Here is a 21,089-nt window from a genome sequence, read left to right as displayed (position 1 = left end):
GGAAAACAGTTTTTTAAAGAAAATTATTTTTTTTTTTAAATACACCTGAGAATTTTTTTCTTTTATTTTAAGACTTTTATCTTAAATTACCACAAGATACTCTGTAAAAGAAACATACCAAAATTGACATCACCATATCTCACACTTAGCTTACATAGGTCCTAGTCCTTTAAATATCCCATTCCTGATTTCATAGAACTAAATAAAATGGGCAGCTTTATTCCTTGTTATAGACAAAAGTATTCATTTTAGTAATGCCATATATAACCTTGCAAACTATACTAATATAAACTATAGAATTTAGAAGAGTTAAAAATTAAATCTTCAAATATTTCAAGTATAACTAGACACTGAGAGCTTTCTCTGCAACTAAATGCTAAAGGCAGGCATACTGTAGACAACTTTTGCTTTCTGCCCAAATGCAGGCAATCTGAAAATACAGTAGCAACATATTGTTCAATATTGTTTGAATAAAAGCATACTGTAACTCTTTGCTAAAAATCATGATATACATCTCATCTCTTCACTTTATATAAAACCCAGCAGAGTTCAAGAATAATGCACATCGTGAATATACTATACCTTGTTATCCTAAAGAAATTAATGAGTAAAATCAGTAAAATATTAGCCCAGTGAGAAAGAGATTTAAAAATATTTAGGTTTGTACAATCTCCAAATTTTGCAGGTTATTTTATTTAAAAAAATATCTGGTGTAACTAACTTGCATATTTCCTTTCTATCTAAGAGTAAAAAAAGGCTCAATATTTACAGACTACACAATGGAGAATGATAGCAATACGTTTCTATGCAACTTGAAAAAGTTTCCATGAAGATGAAAAATCAAATCACTTCACTTTCACTGTAGTAGCTAAAATTGTTGGTCTAGTAAATACAGCATAAGTACAAAAAAGTTAAGACTACAGGACTCTTGAAAGTCATTGCTGGCAGTAGTAAAACTGCCAGTTTTCAGTGTGGATTACCAAGCGTTAAGATTAATGAAATGAAGATTAGCAAAATTCTCTGGAGTTATTAATATGCTTGTAATAGTTTTCCACTAGATACCAAGGGAAATGTTTACATTCAGAGCCAGAACTACCCAGATGGAACATCATCAATATTAAGACATATTGCCAAGTTTAAGGTATTTTTCTGAACTGCCTACTGTCCAGATTCTTTATTTTAACCACCCCACCCCCCAAAAAAAAAACCCAAAACAGAACAGACTTATTTCCCCCCCAATCCCCAACATGCTAATATTAACCAGAGCACAGAAGGCACTTCTGTGCTGGTAGTACCTGCTGGTAGTACCTGAAATAAATCCACCACTCTAATATTGACATATCTGAAAAAGCCATTGTTTTCCTCAAGGAAAGTAAGAGTTTTTTGTTGTTACTGTCAATTGCTTATTTATATTTCTTGTATTTCCCAAATTCTACTGAATATTTTATGCATCTTATGAGCAAATACAAACAATTCAACAGTACCATTTGTTTTGATTTCAAAACATTCAAAACTTCTTTTACTAAATAAAAAAAATCAATTAAATCCATCCTCAACTTTCAATCATATTAAAAACCCTTTTGTTTTTAATTGACATAAGCTTCTGTATGGGTAAATGAGTGACATACTCTAGCATTCTTATTACTTCGCTAAAAATTTTGCACAAACTCATTTCTTCTCAGAGAAAGACAAAATTATGTTGGCATCTTAGCTTGAAAACATAAATCAACAGTAAAAATCAATCTTAATCTTCTGACACTTGGATTTATTGTCAGAGAATACATAATTGTCAGAAGATTCTCAATCTTCTGACACTTGGAGTCATGCAGTATCTATGCATTGGCTGTTTGAACTATTAACTGTTTAACTTAACAAAAGAACAAGTATAGGAAAAAACCCAATGATGTTCACTTTGAGATACATTAAGAAATAGGTCTCCTCTAAACTCTCATTTTACATGGAACATTGATTTTACTAATTAACAGAAAGTCACTGTTCTAAGGTTGCTGTCACAAGCTTGAACCCACCAAGTCTAACAACCACCAACCACTTCTTGTGCCAGTTACTTGCAAAAAATAATGGGCGAACTTAATTCAAACTGAAGCTGCATACCACAGCCCAAAATACGCTGAGGAAGAATCTGAACTACCTGGACAAATTCTTAGGAAAAACTGTTGAAGGAAAGTGATACAGGAGAAAGAAAGTAGCAAAAGCACCAGAGTGCATGGCAGACTTTGACAGTACCGGTAAATTCTGTAACCTTAGGAGAGGTCTGACAAAACATTTTTTTGGTCTATAGTGCTAAGTGTGAGAAGATGATTACTTGGGAGCAAAGAAAATTTCTCCTGCTCTTTGAACCTTCTTTCACCCAGGACTTCATAATTCTTTACAAGCATACAAAAGAGCATTAAACAATTCTTAACTTCATTGCTAGTTCCTCTAAAGTGGGACAATCTGTAAGACCCTGATTCTGGTTGCCACTGGTCACAAGGGATAAAAATATGAAGAATATCATAGTCTCTCTGCACTGATATCACTGGCTTTTCATACATTTTATACACTGTCTGCAATACATGCAGCACGGTACTGGTCTGGTTCTGTGGTGTGTGCAAAGTCTGTCTCATTAGTGGTGGACTTGGTAGTGTTAGGTTAATGGTTGGACTCGATGATCTTAAGAGTCTTTTCCAACCTAAATGATTCTATAATTCTATTATTTTCTCATGTCAGAGCAAGACATTTCTGTATGCTATCTCTCTGAGTGCCCTTGTATGCTTTGGATGGAAACCTCCACACAAGTTGAGATAACTGTAGTAAGTTCTAATGCACCTCAATATGTATTTTTTGGATCTACAGTTGTCCCACTGTATGAATATACCTAAAAAGACACAGTCATCTAGATGAGGTAGGAAAGGGGGAATATTTCCAGTTCATTCTTTGGAGGTTGACTCTTAGAAACTCACAAGGCCTTTGCAGAAGAAATATGAGGATTTCCACAGCAGACAAGGTCAAAGGTTTGCCCAGTAGGGTATTCAGTTTCTGACTACAGTAACTAAAAAGTTAATAAAAAACAAAAATGAAGAAATTATTTATAATAACCTACCCCTAGGGGATGTATCTCCTTTATCTATTAAAAGACAGGTTGGATTTTTGTTTTTATAAAAATATATTTTGATAACAACTGGACTTCCTTCTATCCCAAATCTGTCACAACATTCTTACTGTTCACTGAAACATCCAGTGCTAATTGAATTTGAGGTCAATCTCAGAAGTCACATTGTGGCAGCAAGTTCCACAACTGTATTTGCTTTTCTGTTATACTCGTTCTGCTTTTGAATATTTACTTTTTGAATGTTATGAAACTGGAATGCATGGTTTCCATGATCCCATGGAAAAAGGGATGCATCATTTACTGCAGTATTAGGAAAGTGCAGTAGGTGTATTATGGTGGGGGTTTTTTTTGATTGGTACCTTCTCTAAATTACATGGAGCAAACCATCTCAATATTCATTCATGTGGGATTGCTCCTTAGGTATCTTGGCAAGTTTACTATATATCTCTAGATTCCTAAACTCTTTGCTATATTCCTTTCTGGAAGTGGTGGGAAGCAAAGACTCAACTCAGTATTTCAGGCTAGAGTAGTTCTAGTATGCACAAGTGGTGTTTTAATGTACTGCATTGTACTCTCCATCTCATTCCTTACAAATATTCGTATTTTGCTGGTTTTCTTTAACTATCATCCTCACTAGAGGTCTTCACTGAACTGTTCATAATGAAACTTGAGACTTCCTTCTATGATGTTAAAGTTAATATAGATCCCAGCAAAGTAGAGAAGTATTGTTACTCATAGCCTTTGTGTATATCAGTATCTTTTACAACGCACGGTGAGCCAGACTTGATTACTAAACGCTGTGGAATTGAAAGGACATTTGCCACATAATATCCCTAGTAGAATGAGATATGAATACTACGTATGTATGTATGTAGACTGCAAGATCAAGATGTACCAGATAACAGAGTGAATAATAGGTAGAACTGCCTACTACCTACTCCACAGTTTGCATAATTGAGCAGTTATGCATATTCTCAGCGTATTCTCAGCTCAGCGTATTCTACCACTCTCATAACGCATCAGGAGCTTCTACACACAGAAGCTTATTTTCATCATGCAGTACTTCTAAATAAATTTGAAATTGCTATCAGCATCATAGTAACAGGAAAGAAAGCTTAACACCTTCAGCAAAGTTAACCTGGGTTTTCTCTCCCATGGATATCCAAACAAAATTCTACACATAGCCACTGTTTTTTATCTCAAACTGATAAGAAGCCAGCAAGCCCATAAGGCCATCAACAGAGGGGCAGATCAAAGGCCAGTGTTCCCAGTGGTCTGTCCCCCATAACTGCCAGTAGCAGATACTTGGAGAAATGCATTTTTCCATGCTCTCCCTAATTTTAAGAGAGAAATGTCTAAGGAGAAGAAGAGCACACAATGATGCTTTACCTGGATCCAGTAATCTGTAGCTTCCAGTGGCTAAAGAACTTCCTGAAATGAGTTGTATCTTTAACATTATTTTCTTCTTTTGAAACAGGCAATATACTAAAATGCTGGACAGAGCCAGACCTTGTATTAATTCTCAAACTTCACTAGAAACACCCCCATTCAGTGGCATTCCTTTTTAACACCACATTTTCTAGATCTGTGTGTTCAGATAAAGCTTGTGCTGTCAAAGAATGTGTAGAGGTGTCTATTTTTACAGAAGTTGAAAAGTGCTGGTATTGTACAGGACTGCCCATTTATCTTTAAGAAGGAAAGAAAGAGAATAATCATAAAATACAGAGGCAAAGCCATGAATAGAAACAGTAAGTCACTACTGGAGTTGTCATGGATATTAAAAAAGCCTGGAAGAAAAGCTTCCATTTGCATAGGCTTTGATAAAGTCCACTGAAGTCTTAGCTGCCACCAAACTACTTGTTTGCTGCTTTGGTAATATAGAAAATTATATTTGTTAGTATAGTCCTTTCAAAACCCCCTGAATAACTGCCAGGAGTTAGAAAGAACAGAAACACCTGCTTGAGGAGTAATGGGGGTAACTATTCCTGAAACTTCCCATGACTACACCAGTCTTTCTAACAGAGTATGTTGGCTGTCAAAGACTGAGCTAGACACATGTCTATAATGTGCCACCCTCACTTAAAATCTGAGCGGGAAAAAAAACAAACCAAAACCAACCCAACAGTGTTTACCATGACAACATAATCTGTCAGCTGCAGATCACTGCTGCAAAGGCGACTGTTGTCATCTGTCTGAAAACATGTCATTGCTGATCTTGCATTTCCAGAAGATGGAGCAGCTCGAAGTAGCTACACTAATGGGATTTATTAGACCACTAGCTCTGCCTTCCGCAACTATAGTTTCCTCCCAGTATAAAATAGGCCTCCTGGTCTTCAAACATCTCACACTGACAGGAATGGTAGCTGACATGCTTGTCAATAACACAGAGCAAACCCATGATTTTTGAAACAGAACACAAACCTTTGCAGTTTGAGAATCAAAAGACTGATTCTCAAACAGACACCTCAGTGTTGTCCAACTCATTCTCTTTAGATGGGCTGCAAAGGAGGACACATGACACACATGGCACATCTACGGATCCACAAATTCCACAAGCGAAACACTGAAACATGAAATCTGTATTCTGATAATTTGTATTTCCCTCCCATATCTGATATTTTTGCCCTCTATTAAACATGCACCCACATTGTCCCACACCTGTGCAGCAACATGTATGCAGGTAAATGCACTTGCTTCCTGAAGTGCAGGAATAACTGCTAAAAACTTTGCAAAGTTCCCCCAGTGAAGAGCTGTTTTACACAGTCATTTCCTATTACACTTGGAGATACCGGTAATCCAGGACCAAACTGCTGGTTTTGGAAGGGGAGTGATGGTTAGAGAAAGCATGAACCATCACAAGAACAGGGGGGCCTGCAGTTGACCAATGTGACAATCAGAATTTGTGGCTTGCAATATGCTTCCACTCTGCCACCTTTCTTATAGAAGGTAGAAGACGTTGTTCAGAAACTCACCACTAGCTGCCTGGAGGTTTTTCAATAAATGGCATAAACAGCTTCAAAGGAACTCAGAAGTGGTAAGACCTGAAGCCTTTTCTTCCTCTCTCCCAAGTCAGGGAGGTTTCGCCACATCTGCTATTTCATGAAGGAGTCTCCGCTTACCACTTTGGAAATTAATATAGGAGGCCTACACCATGGCATATCTGTCCTACAATTTTGCAAATTCATCTTAATATACTAAAGTACATTAATGTACTTAGTGAGCTTTGATTTTTTTCTGAAAAGAAGGAGGAAAAAGGAACCTGGAGGCAAATGGTGTCTACCATTAACTGATATTCTTTGAATTTGCCTCAGATACCAAAAATGCAAACTACAAGCCACACAGTATCTCAAATTTCTGAAGAAGGTTACAGAGAAAAGTCAGAAATTCCAATTAAAACATTGCAAAAAGTTGATTTTTTAGTCCTTCCCTAGTTTGCTAAGTAACTCAATTAGTTTAGTATGAAACCATAGCAAAAATTATGGAATGTTCCAGAGGAAAATTATATTTTTTTGAGGTTTGAGTTGTTGGTTTTTTGGTTTTGATTTACACAACAAAGATGTGAAGTTTCTTTTAGAATGGCCTTCTAAAAAATAAAGTCATATATTTCGAACGACGACTACATCACAAAAGCACATATAAAACTTCTGTGAATGTTCAGTATTAGATCAGAAATTGTGCTAATCTGGCAAGGAAAAAATTTAAGATTCTAAGTCTTGTCACTAATCTAAGCTGACATTAATGTCAATATTTTTAAAATAGAGGAAGAGAATTTATAATTAGCATTCCAGTAATACTGTATTTGAAGGGAGAGTATGGTGATCCAGGAGACATTAATTCCTGGGAAAGTTCACTTCTACTCAGCTAAAAACTGAACATTATGTTCTCGAGGACTGTTCCTACAGCAATACATATAATTATCTTTTGATTGTGGATTTTTAGTCATATAAATGTTAAACATTTTTATTAACGATTTTTTTTTAATTCCCTTTTTACAAAGTTCATGTACATTTATTAAAATTTGCAAAGCTGAATAGGTATGAAAGAGAGGTAATGAAAAGAAAGGAGAATTATTGTTATAAAGCAGGCATAGCATGTAATAAAACAGAACCAATCCAATCATAACTTTAAAGTTGGACAACCTTATCATGAAAGTAATATCTCATGAAAGGCAAACAAACACCTGTCTTATTTTTCCTTTTCATATGTGTATCTGTACTATTATAAATTTGTCAAATAAAGGACAAAGAAAATGAACAAATCAAGAATTGCCTGTTTATTAAAGGAATGCAAAGTCAAACCAAATCTCTAAAACAATTATTTGTCAGTAGATAACAAAGGAGAAGCAGATAATTAATATTATAATTTACTGAGTTATTTCATTAGTTGCAAGGCCTCAAAGCCTTTAACTACCAGGCTTCATCTCTTAATAACTTCTCCTTCTTAAATTTATAAAACTTTAAAAGTTTAAATTGTTTTTCAGAAACTATTTATTTTCAGAAGATATAAAGTTGAACGTCTTTGGGAACAGCCTAGAAACTATAATTTTATTTTTTAATTAATACACTTTGCTCCATCATTTACATTTGCTATTTTGGACTGTTTCTTAGAAAGACTCCAGATGGTTGATTTGAAACTAAGGTCAGCTTTTTGACATTTTCTTTATAACAGCACCAATGTTAATAAATAAATAAATAAGAGAGATTTTCCTCAGTAATGGCCTGCTTTAAAAATCATATTTTCATTCCTTCAGTGTTCATTTAGGTAAATTGTGGGTCTCACCTTGGCGTTTAATTAGTCATTTGGAAAAAAAGCAAACAAAACAAACCACCAAACACATTCATGTGGGCCTGTATTTGCACTGCATAACAGTTATTGCTTAATTATCTTTGTTTCAGAAGCAATATTTATTCACTTCGCCTGCTAAAAAGTGTTAGCCTCTCACAGTTCTCTGTAAATCTAACATAAAATATAAAAATTTTCTCATTTCCCTTTTATGTCCATTCTCTTTGTTTTCCATCCTCAAAGTGATGTCCTTAAATGTCTCTTCACACTCTCGCTCACCCCAAATTAGTTTGACAAACATACAAAAGAATAAGAAGTAAATATTTCAGGTTTTGCTCTATTAGAATATTTCTCCTTTAAGATATTTCCTGCCTGGAGCATGTACTGTGCTTTACTCAGTTTAATTCAATTCATTTTTGGTATCTAACATCGGGATGAATGTCTTCCATTGGTTCTCATAATTTGGATACCATTTCCAATCTATTGTACATGTGTATCATTTGAGTCGAGTGTTCACTTCTACTTTGAAAAATAGACTGCTTTGAAAAATATTAATAAGAAAACACGCTCACCTTCAGGCTCCCCACAGAGTGTACACTGTGACTCTGCAAAAAAAAAGAGATAAATTATAATTTCTTGATTTTAAGATCTGTCATAATTACCTCCAAATATAACAAAACTTATAGAACTCAAAGTTAGCATGAAAAATGCAATTCTATTTTCAGCACTCATCTTTTAACAGCTGCAAAATAACTTTCAAAAAATAATTTTTGCAGGAAGAATTGTAAAATAGAACTATATAAATGTCTAGTTACATTTATATAACTATCACCTTCATAGACTCCAGCTGAATGCATTCATGTAGCAGGACTTTTTGCTTCCACATGACTTTTTTGTATTTGTACATGTACAATACTGCAGTGACAACAGTCACCCAAATAAAAGGTTTAAGCCTTCTAATATTTCATTATTGGCAGTAGCAAACAGTAATAGTGACAGAGTTGTTATATTCCTTTCTCATAAAAGACTTCCAAGTCCTCCCAGGCAAGAGGAGTAAGTCAAACACTCAATGTAAATGTGCAGTTATACTCTGCAAAATATTCAAGTATAGAAATGAAGGAAATAAAACTCCATCATAACAGACAGTCTCTAAATGTACAATTACTAATTTATTCACACAGCTCTATTTGGAAGTTGGCTGTCTTAAAAATTATTTTGCATAATGTACAAATATATACACACATGGAGGAAATATTTTAAAGTATCCCTTGAGATTGAGCTGCTTCAGGTGTTAGTATCAAGCTGTAGAACAAAGCTATTGTATAGAATCCAAACACCAGAATCAACTGAAATGACAGGGATTGTAATCAAGCTGGCAGATAATTCTATATACTGGAAAAAGTCCTACTAGAACAAGACAGCACAGCATATTTTAAATCACAGTTCTCTGAAATCTCCATTTTAACACTTGGCTGAAAAATTGCATCTCTAACAGCAACAAGTATGCTGAAGCAAGTATCTATACATGCGGGCACACACGCACACACACACGCACGTGTATATATTTTTATCTAAATTCAGTACAAAAAGCAGTTTAACGTGCCTGGTTATATACAAATCCAATTCAAAAGCTTGCTGAAATAATCTCCGTCCTTGAATGACAAAGAGGAGATTGGACTTTAGCTGTGATCTTGACTGGGAGGCAAAAAAAGCCAGAAACATAGAATAGGAAACACATACATTGAGTAGATTGACCTTTATAGTGCCACTGTGACATTGCCAGTTATTTAGAAGTACTTTCTCCATACAGATAAGAGGTTGTCTCACAGTAACCCACTGTTGTAATAGTACTTGACCCTACGCCTTTCATATATTTTAAAAACATTAATCATTGTTTTTTTATTACTGCCAGAGGTTGCAGCATGCATGAGGGAAAGGAACAAGAAAAATTATGTTTATCCAGGCAATTCTGCTGCTGATAGGTGGATCGCAACTTTTAAAACAGCATCAAGTTGCATGAAAGAGAGGAATTAATTTTGATGCAGCTCAGCACCATGAAACACGTAGTTGAACCGTCTATTGATAGACTCACTAGTGTCCCCGGCAGATCTGACAAACTGAAAACGACACCCCAACAGCAAGCTTGAGAAAAACCCCCAGTGAAAAGCATGAAAAGCCTAGTCTCAGATAACACAGGCCTGTTTCTTTCACTGCGGGATGAAAAATGCACTTGCCACAATCTGAAGTGATGCGGAGGAAGCAGCTCAGAAGATTTTTTTTTTTCACTTTTAATTCAAAGACTTTCTGAGGTTTTACTGAGAGGGGCTGCATGGCTGTGTGCAGTTTATTATCCTGATTGATAAGGAAGAACAAGCTGAGACTTGGTTTCTGAACTTCTGACTTTCTGCTGATCCTCTACGTCCTGCTAACAACTGCTTTACTGGTTTGTTACAATCCAAAGAGTCTGCCTGACATTTCTTGCAGCTCTAAACACCATCTTCCAAAGGTCCCCACTCAACAGTACAAATTATTAGCTTCCCCCTTTTCCACACTGACATAAATTAGTGCCACTGTTTCAAATCTGCAGCAGGGTAGATAGTCTAACCGCAAAATAAGGCTTGCAGCTATGACTGGTGCCAGAAAGTTGTCCAAAAGCTAGCGAGGTGTCAGCGCTATCCCTGCCAGACCGCTGCTTTTTTGGACTTCTTTCAGGTGTTTGTTTAAGGTCCCATGTTTATGGGCAAGCCAGGTGTTTCTTTTCGTACCTCGACACGCCTGGGGATTCATGTGGGGGATTTTGTTTTAATTCACCGACGTACGCCTTCCAGGGGCTGGGAATCATTTCAAACTGACAGCAGCGCTTCTCTGTCTACACTGGTAAGAAGCAGACTGTGTGGATGCAGATGATTCACCAGTAAGCCTCTGTTTACGAATTTCTCCACTGTAGTTTGCTACTGTGGGGGAGGCCTAGATACCCTTTTTTTGTGCTTGACACATACAGATCGAGTGACAAATAAAAACGGAACCACTTCGACTAGACACGTGAACAACATGACAGGGAGGTTGTACGGAGCACTCTATTCCACAGAGCCTCTGCGTGTGTGTGAGAGAGACAGAGAGACAGAAATAATTAAGTCTATTTAGATTCACACATTCTATGGTTGTTGTTGAGAGATTGCATGTCCTAAGTTTGCAGGGCTAAAATCATGTAAAATATACACATCAAACTCAAATATTTGTAGCTTTACATTATACAGAAAGACAGAAATCTTGAAATCCTGTAAAGAAGCTATGTCTTGAAATGTATTTTAACTTCTTTTCTCTGTAAGGAAGTTGCTATATCTTGGTAGAAAAGATCTTTCTGGAAGATAGCTGCACTAATTGGGAAATTTTCTAATCTAAATTTCAATTCTGGGGTCAGATGACAGCAATGAAGGACATGACAACAGTGTAAAACGTTACCACTCCATCAGGTGAAATGACATTGATTAGGCTGAGATGCACCTCACCTGAGGTTGGGTGTCTCAGCATTAATGTTCAAAATCTAAACTAGTCTTAAAAGATTTACCAATTAGTGGAAAGAAACAGCCAACTAACCTGCCTTAGAAACCCATGTTAGCATGAGATAAATCAATAAATTGCTTTTTGTAAGTACCCATTCCTTTTTTTGTATGGTAAGAGGTCTTAGACTTAGGCTACATCTTCACAATAACATTCATGGCAAGACAGAAATGTTCGATTGTAAGTGACCTCTGGAAATCAGGTAGTTCAGCCTGCCACTGGAGCAGGGCTGTCGCCAACTCGAGTTCAGCTCAGCTGGGGCTTTGATAGTCAAGTCCTGAAAGCCACCACAGATGGAGATTCCACAACCTCAATGGGCAGCCTGCTCCAGTGCTGCATCAGCCTTGCCGACTCCTGCTTGAATCTCTCAGTCTGCAGTTTGTGGCCATTCTTCCGTGTTATATCACCCAGCACTGCCAAAAAGACTTTGGCTCCATGCTGTCTGTAACTCTCCTTCAAATAGCTGTAGTCTGTTATGGGTCTTCACCTCAACAGACTAAATAAGCCCAGCTCCTTCAACTACTCTGACCAGAGGGCCGTCTGCTAGGCTCCCTCCAATTTCTCCCTATGCTGCTGGAAGCAGGGAGCCCCAACCACTGAACACAGTATTCCAGGTGCAGCCTCATCAGCACCAGAGGAAAATAATAACCTCCTCAATTTGCTGATCATACGCATCCTGGCATAGCCCAGTACTCAGTTTGCCTATTTGCAATGAGAACACTGTCTGTTGACCCATATGCAACTTGGCATTCACGTTCCTTCAGAAAAAAAATAAATGAATAAAATCAAGTCTTATTAAGATCAGTCCCCTGATCCAAGTCTCCTGCCAATTATAACAGTGCTAATGTATGGCACAAGGGAAAAGGGAACGCGTGGCCAAATGGGGGTAGACCAAGACTGCTCTTTTCAGGACTGGCCAGCCCATAGATCGGCTTAAGGGAATCTAGAAATCTCAGCCTCAGACAAGTAACTTTTGTATGCCCATACTGGATGAAATGATGTCTAAAGTGAAAATGATTAAGCTACCGCGTGTTGTGATAGGGTAAGAGCAGGGACATTACCACATTTCAGACAAAGATATTTCTTAAGCCTCTCCTTCTCACAATTCCTAGTAATGGATTATGCCTCTACATATCTGATTCATCTAAAGTATTATAATGTTACTTTCACAGGAGGTATTCTTTCTTTTTAATATGTTGCTAATCAGCTGCACTTAACAAAGATGCTCGTTCTTGCAAACACTCACATACATGTGAGTAACTTCTTTGTCATGGCTCTCAAAAGTAAAATGACTAAGATGGGCGAGTGTTCAGAGATTTGGGACCCAATAAATCAATAGAACAAGGAAAACCTGTATATATATTATTAATCTCACTCTATCATTTAGAAATTGTCTAGCCAACAGAAAAAATCTTCCCAGATACAAGAACTTGCTGACAAAATAGGTCATAAGAAAGATCTTTTGAAGAAACAAATTTATCATGAAGACACGAGCTCTTTTTTCCCTCCCAACAATATGAAATTTATTTTATTTTGATAGTTTTTCTTGTCTAACCTAAATGATAAGTAAAACTAAAAATAATAAACCCAGACATGTAAATGCCAACATTCTTTCTCCAAAAAGCTGAGTTCAACATTCAATTTTAAATTAGAGTGAAGATAAATTATTCTGCCAGACATATCCACCTTTCCTTGCTTTGGATATACTTTTCTTGGATGGCTGGTGCAAATGCAATAAAATCTACTATAAAGAGCTACAATAAAGAAAACAATATATGGGCTGGATGAAAGACACAAAATAGCTATTATGAATAAATCGCCATTCAAAATACCCATGCAAGCTATATAATGTAATAAGACTAAGACAACACAGTATTATTAGTATTATAAACCAGTTTAAAGAAAATACTGGATGGTATTTAATAGTTAACCTTTCTGTTTCTCTTTTCGTCGGATACTACCAGAGACCCTTTGCAGCTCCTCCCTGCTGCCACCCTTCTCTATATTTTTTTTAATTTTAATTACAAACATGTATGTTCTCTATTGCTTGTATTTCTCTTTTTTTTTCTCCACTACTGTCTAAATCTTTTTAGTGGCCAAAAAAGGATAGCCCTGTTTTATAATTACTGAATATCACTGCCTATTTGAATCCAGAATTCAATGCACCAGAGGAAAACTGGAAATTATTTTTGTTTCACAGAGAAATATGGTTGGCCTCACAGAAAACAATTCTCTGTTTGCTTTCTGTTCCTTTCAATTATGCAAAATAGTAATAATAATAATAATTTAAAAAGCAATGAAAAAACAGATCACGTTCTAGTGAGGAAATTTAGCAGATAGTGCTTTAGATTTTGGTTCTAATGGCAAGAAGCATAACTGTTTCTGACACTATTTCATCAATGTCTCTTTACATCACTTTACTGATGTCAGTGAAATGGAACTCTGTAACACTTAAAGAGACATAGAGTAGCCATGCATTATATTGAGATTTAGTGCAGCTGAAAAGCAAGGTATAATTTAAGGTGAAACTGAGAATTCTAATCATTTTCAGGATTTTAATCCAGTATGTGTATCTAGGCATGGCTATAATAGTGCCAATAAAAGCTGACTGTATTATGAACTGTTTTCCATTCTCACTTTTCATGTCTATTTTTTCTCCTAACACCTTTTGCCTTTATCTGTAGCTTTTTCCTCCTGTTGATATCTCACTATTGCACATTACCGTCAGCTGAAACATCAGCATGACAGACCTATAGGACAAACTACAAGATTTTATCATTCCCGCCAAGATTCTCCCATTCACAATCATCATCTTTGTTCTACACCAATGCTGGAGCAAATCTTGTGGAGATCTCCTGCTCCGCGTTCAGTCACCCACGTAGGTAAGGCATTGAGAGACAGCTACAAAAACCAACTAGCATTTTCTTCTGCAAAGCACATTTGAGCTTTACCTACAGAAATTTTTCTAAAACGTTCTCTAAAACCTCCAATGACAGGGAATACAACCCTCTTCAGGTAAATTATCTCTGTTGCTAAACTATCTTTGCAGTTGGAAAGATTTTTCCTGTATAGCCCAAACAGGCATTGCTTTCGACTATGCAGATGGAGAATAAAATTTTTAATGCACTTAGGAAAAAATAATAATATCTAATTCAAATTCTTATTGTTTCCTTCAGGTCTTGTTTTTTTCTGTTCAAAGTTTTTTTCTGTTCAATATTTCCTCACAGTCGTGGTTGCTAATACTCATCTCATCTTTGCTGTTCTCCCCCGGAGTCTTTCCAACTTGGCCATATCTTAAAGTTATAAGTGCCCCACACTGAATACAGTACACGACCTGAACACTTCGACTGCCAGATAGAGCAGAATATTTACACTCTTACATCCTTTTCATATTTCTAAGAATGCCATTGGCCTAATTTTGGGCAGCACTATTTTCTTGACTCAAGTGAAATCTTATATCATCCTTATAGACAGAAATTTCACTAGAGGTACCTTGAGCAGTCACCATCATAAGAATGAAATAAGTCAAGGATACTTTGTTGGTCTGCCTTAGCAGTAAGAGCCCTATTCATGTAATCCATGTAAACTAAGTGAAATCCACAAAGCATTCCAGGTGCTTCTTACAACTTTTTGTTTGAAACAATGAAGTGGAAAAAATAATCAAAATGACACTACACCAAAACACTGTATTTCTTACAGTATTTTGAGTGCTGACAAATAGTACAACAGGAAGAGAAAGCAACTATATTTGGACTCAGATATTGTTTGGGCCCATTTCCATGAACAGTCATAAAAGAAATAAACAAAAATAATTTCAAGTTATGCAATCAAAAGAGAAGCATGCAATTATACATATATATGTAGACACACATTTACATGTGTGTATATATATATATATACACGTGTCTCTACCTTGAAACTTTTTTTCTTCTTCTGAACAGTAGGATTTACACATAAAAATAACTACCAGCAGTCAGTTCATCATGCAGAATGTACTGAAAAATATTGTTTAGAACTGTTGTGGATATAGCCAGCAAATGTATTTCATCCCTCTGAAACGATTTCTACAAGCACTTCTTGCTGAGTGTAAGAGCCTACTTTCCTGCCTGCCTGCCTGCCTCTCACTGCAGATCACTTACGGTATGACCACTCTCAAGATGAGATTCCCTTGCGTTTGCAATTTCAGCTTTCTTGAATCTTTCCTTTTAACAGGGGTATTCATAACAAAGGGCCTTTTACTGCCCAGGATCAGGCCTTGGGGTCAGGAAAAACAAATATCTACTAGAGTTTTGGAGAATAGGAAAAATACAATAGAAAAAACAGCTGCCTGTGAGAGACTAGCAGCTGGACTATATTGGCAAAGACAGAGCAAGGGAAGACCTGAGAAGGGCAGATACTAAAAGAACTTTAAATAGAAATAGAATACAGAATAGCCATTATTAAAATAGAATGAGCCTAAAGCAGAAGAAAATCAACCAACCTGGCATCAAACTTTGTATCCTTTTGAGCAAATGAACTGACATCCAACCAAATGCATAAAGCAACCACTAAGAGCCCATTATTTTCCCCAGATAAAAATATAAGGTTCATGCTCAAAGCAATGCCAGAACCTATTCACAGTACTTGCACATCAGATCCTTCTCCATATGGAGTTTACACATTACACGTGCATTAACCAAGCCAAAAGAGATTTCAGAAAAGAATTATGAGACCAGACAATCAAATATTTTCATAGGAAAACAAAAATAACTGAAGCAATAAAAAGCAAAATATAAACCACTCAAGAAAGAAAAAAAAGCTAATGTTTCTCTTGGTGATCTGAACACAAATACTTTCTTTTCAGAGAAGCAGTCATAAACATAGTAATAAAATGGATGTGCTTTAGCACACTTCTGATACACATTTCAAATGCACAGCATGAAAGTGGAGAGTCCAAAGATCCTGAATTAGTCCAAAAAAGACCAGAAGAGGTGAGAAAAAAAAGAGCAAATCTACATGTTTTTCTCCTCATTCTTACACTTGTGTTCTAGTATTTGATGTTTGAAGGTTAAAGTGAGTCATATCCTCACAGCCGAGGAAAAGAAACCTACCACCCCCTAATCACACTGTTGCATCTTTATGAAAAACACCAAGGCGAGTAAGGCTCGTGGTAAAAAATTATGAGAGTGGGGACCCATGAGAATGCTGTGAAATACAAAACTGAAGGCAGTCTGCACCAGAGGCTTGCTCCAAAAACCCTCTGGAGCCAATGCAAGTGTCATTGGAGTTCAGCAGACTCAGGGTCAAATCTCAACAGCATACTAATGCAAAACTAGCCAGGCTATCTATCACCATTCCTCTTCTTTCTGTCTTTTTTTCTCTCTTTTCTTTCACTTCGCTTATTTTAAGAGATTTCACCAATAATCTCAGAGCCTCATAAGGACAAGTAAAAGTGGTACAAATCCAAGTTGAGCATGATATAACAAAGTACCAAATAGACAGATGGCAAAAAATATTGAACAGGACAGCACAGTTATAGAGTAGATCACGTACTCTTATACTCTGGTACTGTGAATTGATTTTTTCACTCCTTTTTCCTTCTTTTCTCTCATATAGGAATCCGATTTCAAAAGCATTTAAATGGAGTGGGGAGTTGACTTGACAAACAGACTTAAGGAGGTAATTTGAAACACAAAGGGTGTACAAAAAAATGATGTAACCATTGGAAGGGGTAAGAGATCAAGTCCGGGATGTATCCACATCTGGGCAAGACTGTTGAATGATGTCCTTCATGTAAAGTCAGTAATGTCTATCAACTTAGAACAGTACAGGTTGGAAGACACCTCCTGAGGTCCTTAGAGTTTATCCCTCAGTTCAGAGCACTGCCAACTTCAAAGTTACATTAGCTTTCTCAGGGCCTTGCCCACTCAAGTTTTGAAAATCCGTCAGGAAGGAGAATCAACAGTCACTCTGGGCAACTGTTCCAATGTTTGACCACTCTCACCATGAAGAGTTTTTCCTTGTGCCTAATTGAAATTTCCCTTGCTGCAACATCTATCTGTTCCCTCTCATCCTTTCACTGTGCATGTCCATTAAGAATCTGGCTCCATCTGGCTGTAATGACCCATTAAGAAGCTGAGGACAGCAATTAGTTCTGTTCTCCTCTTAGCTTCCTCTTCTTCAGGCTGAACAAAGCCAGGTCTCTTCAGTGTCTCTTTGTGCATCATACGCTCCAGTACCCTACCCATCTTGGTGGCCATCCTCTGGACATGCCCCAATTTGTCTATGTCTTTCTTATACTGGGGTGGGGCAGGGGCTAGAACTAGGCACTACTCCAGCTGCAGCATCTGAAGTGCCAAAAAGAGGGGAATAATCACTCCCTTTAACCTACTAGCTGTATTGATGCAGCCCAGTGTGCAGCCAGCCTTCATTGCTGCAGACACACTTCTGAGATCCTAATAAAAGGGCACTCAGACACAAAAGGACTGTGATATACAACTAAAGCTTTGAACTGGTCCAGTCCCAAATATTTAGTGACCTCACATGGTAAGTGACTACTCAAGGATGTTACAGCAGCAAACTCTGATGTGCCAGGCAATGTTACCCAACAGCTAGAGACCACAGCTCAAGGACTGATCTGTTGTATAAGCCTTTTCTACTGTCCTGAGAAGGAATCCACTGTGGATTCCTTCTTAAGTACAGGCTGGGGGGAACAAGGCTTGTTTACAAGAGCACTGAGCTATCCTCTGTAAGGATTTCTGTCTTGACCAGTTTATAACGACTTCTGAGATCTAATGACATTTCTAAATATATATGCATATCTCAGGAGAAGAGCTTCCATATAGTCTCTGCTCTCCATCAGAAACGCTGTCTTCAGGTGGGAGTGAGCAAATACACAAGAAACACAAATTTAGTGTGAAACTTTAAACTTGATTTAAAAAAATGAAACAAAAATCTGTTTATGCTATATAGCGTTTGTTGCCAAACAAATAAGTGTTAATAAATCTAATCTGGAAAAAATTAAAAGTGAACTAACAAAAAATATGTTTTCCTTTCCCTCTTGAACATTCTCAGAAAAAAAGTCTGCTCTGTTGACGATTTCAAACACTTCCATCTCAGTGGATATATAAACGTGACCTCTGTCATAACCATCGCAAAGGTACAAAGAGCTCATTGCAGGTCTCAGACCTAAGCTCAAAATAACAAGAATGCTTGATTTTAGCTTTTACAATAGAAAATAAAGATTTATTTGAAGTAATAGGAACTTGCCAGTGAGTTAAACAGAAAAAAAAAAAGTTTGCCATTTTCTGTAACACAACTACTAACTTCAACTCCAAGCTCCTAACTTGTTCTGGTGAAGTGAGCATCCACACCTGTGCAAAGCCCCTATGCTGGAACAAGGTGCAAAACTGGACACATCTGGAAACTTTTTATGCATGAAGTTTTCCATAGCAAACATTCCTTATCAACATTCACAAATAAAAAAAATCCCAAATTCCAGTTGCAACTAAACTAACATTAATCAGAACTGTAGATACATCCTTTGACAAAAAGATGTAAAATTGCAATAAAGAAATAGGATTTGAAAGTCCAAAAATATTTCATGAAGCTAACACTCAGATATGGAATTCAATGACTAAAAAATAGTCTGATCTTTTTGCAGAAACACTCACAAATTCAACCTTAAATAGCCAAAAGCAAAGTTGAAACAGCAGATTTAAATTTACTATTTCTTTTCAACTGTATGAGTGCCTTTTCATTCTTCAGTACATCATGTACACAGCAACGTGTACCTCTCTCAGCCAACCTCACCTTTTAGGTTACTACAGCAAGCTCGCGTTCTCTGTCACTGATTTGACCTTCACTTCCTTTATACTTTTGTAATGGGCTGGTGATTTCTTTAATAGTTAGCTACAAGGAAGTCCAGATCTGCAGTATTAGGAGTCTATGTACAGAGCGCAATCATCAAAAGGACCCAAAAGGTTCCCAAAATAAAAACTGTTAAAACACACTATGCCATAGTTGTAACTGCTAAGTATCACGGATCTCTATGTGTTGCTTAGAAACTTCAGGGAACCTGAAGTGCAAACACCCAAAACTCATACAGGATGCTTTTGTCTGATTCTTAAACATCACTGAAATCAGAATCTCAGCACAAGCCTTGCAAGTATTTTAGGCATTGTTATTAATATACTAAAACCTTCATAAACCCCTCAAGATTAAATTAATGTATAATATACTCAGGTAATTAAGTACAAATCATTGGCATTATCATCATTGGAGCAAACTTTCATTGACCAGTCTAGCCTAAGGGCAGGATACGGTTAATAGCCCCATCTGAATGTTATTGCGTTTTGGAAATTAAACATTTTGTTGCATCAAACATAAGATGAAGTTGTATAATTACATATCACTTTCAAGACAGTAAAAAAGCAGGAGTCCAGAAAAGACACTAGTCCATATTAAGTGCCTGTAATTTCTCAGATTAGTCAACTGAGTTTAAAGCAAAATCAGTTTCTCTCTCTTCATCAGAACTACCTTTGTTTTCCTTCCAAATCCATTAAATAAATTTTCTACTGTAACTGTCTCTTTCAGTCTTAGAATAATAAGAACTTTTCTCTACTTCCTAAAAAGGTACTGGAAGCAAATTTACATTAAAAAATGAAAAATCACAGATTAATTGAGCAGTTTCTCTTTATGATCCAGTGTTTAAAGTCTATGCCAAGAAACTGCCACCCTCTGTTTTTCTGCCTGAATATTTAAATGGGACAAAAATTGCTTCAAATAAGTTTGTTGTTGCATCCTTTTCTGTTAGATAACCATACTAAACTCTGCTGACTGACCCCTAAACAGTCACCTAAGTGAGGTTATCTGCACGACTGGGCATCAATTTAGAGATTATAAACATGCACATTATGTGATTTCCACAATTTTACAGGCCTCCATCAAATTATTTACAAGATGTAACTAAGGGGTCAATTCCTGAAAATTTGAAACTAACGAGATTATTATTAATAAGGAGATAATATTGAATTACTTGCAAGAGACAAGTAATGAAAAAGTTATGATCCAGCTTTCAACAGTAAAATGATAAATAATTATACACAAGTTACTCATAAATAAATATCATAAATGACTAGTTTATAATGCTAAATTCTCTTAATCACAGAAACACCACTAAATTACTAATCAACAGAAAACAGACATACACAGGTGTGAAATTAGCTGGCTGTCAGATTTAATACTTCATCCTTAAAAAAAAAAAGAACAACATGATTTACCATAGCTGTTTTTCAGCACTATTTATCTAAGTTTTCTTATTTAAAATATTTCAGTTATTGGATGAAGTAATTAGACAAGTACTGTTTGACTTCAAAAACTATCACACCTCAGATGCGGTTGAAAAACAGTAAAGCATAACATTGGCTAAGATGAAATCTAAACATAAACAAGTTTTCCAATATATATAATTATTCATTAATATTTCAGTCCCTTTTAATAGCCATACAGTCTTCATGAACTAATCGTATGATGCACTAGCAATAACATTAATCTATCTGTTAGACTTAGAAATGTTTTGGCTTCCATTAAGTTTTATGGTATAAGTTGTCTAGTCTAGTTTTATGATGTCAATAATAATCCAATAAAAATTCGTTTA

The 21,089-nt window shown here is 36.3% G+C and overlaps 1 protein-coding gene across 1 annotated transcript in view; it reads right to left on the bottom strand.

Moving 5' to 3' along the window:
* The window catches only part of DLGAP2 (DLG associated protein 2), a 478,821-nt gene that overhangs the window by 239,703 nt on the left and 218,029 nt on the right, over positions 1–21,089 (bottom strand). Inside the window, 1 exon segment of the mRNA XM_075498032.1 lies at positions 8,464–8,496. Within this exon segment, the coding sequence (XP_075354147.1) occupies positions 8,464–8,496 (33 nt within the window).

This window comes from Mycteria americana, chromosome 3, assembly GCF_035582795.1.
Source record: "Mycteria americana isolate JAX WOST 10 ecotype Jacksonville Zoo and Gardens chromosome 3, USCA_MyAme_1.0, whole genome shotgun sequence".
In the NCBI taxonomy this organism is placed as follows: Eukaryota; Metazoa; Chordata; class Aves; order Ciconiiformes; family Ciconiidae; genus Mycteria; species Mycteria americana.
This window is presented reverse-complemented; position numbering and strand designations above follow the sequence as displayed.